Source organism: Octopus bimaculoides, chromosome 28 (genome assembly GCF_046866305.1).
Source record: "Octopus bimaculoides isolate indiv1 chromosome 28, ASM4686630v1, whole genome shotgun sequence".
Classification (NCBI taxonomy): domain Eukaryota; kingdom Metazoa; phylum Mollusca; class Cephalopoda; order Octopoda; family Octopodidae; genus Octopus; species Octopus bimaculoides.
Genome location: NC_142955.1, coordinates 9,757,001 through 9,759,978, shown reverse-complemented (window position 1 = coordinate 9,759,978; position 2,978 = coordinate 9,757,001). Strand labels below are relative to the sequence as shown.

The following is a 2,978-nucleotide window of genomic DNA, read 5'->3' as shown; positions in this document are numbered from 1 at the left end:
ATTACTGCTATGGATTGTCAACAAAACGTTGTGCGGTGTAATGGGATCTTAAATCCAAAGTAGGTGATATACTTTGTGGATTATCATCATTAATTCTCAGCAATGTTTTTATGTCAATTTTGTAGGTATGGATTGAACACGTGTGTCACACATCTAATCTCACTTGCAAGTTGCAGAATTCTGAGTTCTAATCTCGTCCATCTTTGTGAATATTCTAAATAAAACTGATTTGCTCTAAAATTATTCTCCAGCCATTTTATATGTAAAACACCAAACCATCATTTGTGTGGATACCACTATAAGCTATAGAATTTGCTCACTTGACAAGTTAATGATAAGATTTTCTATATTTCTCTAAAGTGATTTCCACTAACTTTTTACTTTGAAGCTAAATAATTTCTTGACCTTATTTGATACTAAATGTTAGAATGCTTCATTATAGACATTCAGGTTCGCATGCTTGTTTGTGGAACGTTTATGGAAGTTAGAGGTTCAAAGACCGAAGTACATACACTTTTCTGAATATGATGAAGCTGTTTCTGAAATGTTCATTACCAGATTAATTATCTCAACGACAGTTGAAACACTTATCAATAGTAATTAAGTAAATGATTATAAACCCAATTATATGTGTTGTACGTTTTCACATTTTAGTGGAATGTTTAGTAACTGATGAAATCAGTGTCTCAGTGCATGCTCTATTTAAACTTAGATTGCATCATTACAGCATTTTAACTCATAAAATAGATTATAGTAAAAGAAAACAGATTTGATCTTTTATTGACAAAAATTCAAGGATTAAAAAATATAGTTGGTAGTTAGAAGAAAATATACAGAGATTTCAAATCAAACAAAATGTTCGGGTTTTCTGTGTCACAGTCAAATAATAATGCACAGAAACTTGCTTAAATGATGTTATTGCAGTTTATACAGTCTTTCAGTTGCATATTGCTATATTGATTGTAAAAAAAATAAAGTTACTTTATAGGGAAATATGTTTAATATAATATAAGAAAAAAATTTAGTTTAAGACGAGAAATCTTATCAAAGATGATCGTTGAAGACATTTGTCTTTTATTTTCAGTTATAAGTTTGTTTCTGTTCTTTCAACTTCTATTCCATCATCACAGTCTGCATCTGGAAACATAATGAGAAAACGATATAGAATATTTGTTTTTGAACTCAATAACCCCTGACCCTTTTATTTTCTATCTAGCTTTGTCATCTACTATTTTCTCCACATATAAAAACATGTTTCTACAGGAGACGCATGGCTGAACAAAACTGATTACACAAACAAGCTGTGAGGAATAAATTATCAGGATTATGCTGTAAAATACTGGCAATATTGGTCCAGGGATATTTTCGAGAAGAACGTGGGCAAATTTATATAAAGATGATGGACTATCATTTCTATTATTTTGTTTAAGGTGCATATGGTTGTATCTATATTTTCCAAGGATCTATCGATCCTTCTCTCTCTCTCTCTCTCTCTCTCTCTCTCAGTATATATATATATATATATATATATATATATGCGTATACATACATATACACATACATACATACATACATACATACATACATACATACACATATACATGCATCCATCCATATATATATATATATATATATATATATATATATATATATATATATATATATATATATATATATATAAATATATATGCTGCTTTATTAATAAAGCTAAAAAAGCATCCCAAAAACGGTTACTCAGAGTTTCACGTTCCCGTTTGTCGGACAGTTATGATTGAGAATAAAGTTATATGTATAGATATACAATTACATTGATAGATACACTTTTGAAATTGGTTTTTGTTTCATTGGTCCTTTCAACTAAGGGCCTCCTCAATAACCGGTTATAAAAAATTAAAATTACGATTTAAAATCATATTTAAAATTGAAGAAAACCTTAAATCAAAACTTTGTTTTAGTAGAAGGAAAAAAATGTATACCTAAGGAAATTAATTAATGGTAAATAAATTTTAATGAATTAAAAAGATATGTCCATTTAAAATAAAGACTGTTACTAAGAACTAAATCATAAAAATACATATACATTTAGTTATACATACACATACCACAAAACCTATACGTACAGATATACACTAAACACATAAACGTTGGTACATGCCTATATAAATATTCAAACAAATACAGGCAAAACATATATTTATACTAACGTATATATAGGCATCTACATACATATATATACACATATAATGCGTCCACGTGCGTACTTCTTAATATGTAGTTTAAAATGTGGTCTGCAATGTCAAAAATCTGTGAAACTTTTGTTTAGATTTTTGGAAATATAACTTTTTGGCCACAATATCATCCGAGAAACACAAAATGTGATGTTTCCATTTTTTTATTTGTCATCTTGCATATATGGCAACAATAATAAAATGGTTGCCAAAAAGCGCGCGCGCGTGCGTGTGTGTATCTGATGCCATGAAGATTTATTAGTTTACTTTGATCCATGGATCTAAAATTATCCTTATATAGATTAACTAAATAAAGAATTGAACATCCGAATGAACTAATGATATCTTTTGAATTTCTTCCATATGTGTATTGTCTTAATGTATACATGTATTTAGCGAAAAACTCTTAAAATTGCGTGGTCACACCCTGACCTGATTATTTTCTTCGTATAATTACATTAATTTATGAAATTTCCACTTGTAATGTGTAATGTGATTGTCATCAGAAATGGAATCCAGCTGCAGAAGCCATGCCAAAGCAGACATTGTAGCTTGACGCACACCTCCCAAGCCCCTGTCGAACCGTCCAACACATACTAGCATGGAAAACGCGGACTTTAAGAAATAATGATCACATACACACACACACACACACACACACACACACACACACACACACACACACACACACACACATAGTACACATTCATACACACGCATATATATGACTGCGAAGCTTTGGCTTGCCTT

The 2,978-nt window shown here is 30.2% G+C and overlaps 1 protein-coding gene across 1 annotated transcript in view; it reads right to left on the bottom strand.

Moving 5' to 3' along the window:
- Positions 1 to 748: 748 nt before the first annotated feature.
- LOC106878117 (adhesion G protein-coupled receptor G6) overlaps positions 749 to 2,978 on the bottom strand; it is a 126,233-nt gene continuing 124,003 nt past the window's right edge. The window contains exon 31 of the mRNA XM_089344833.1: positions 749 to 1,137. Within this exon, the coding sequence (XP_089200959.1) occupies positions 1,085 to 1,137 (53 nt within the window). The 3' untranslated portion in view covers positions 749 to 1,084. The remainder of the gene's footprint in view (positions 1,138 to 2,978) is intronic.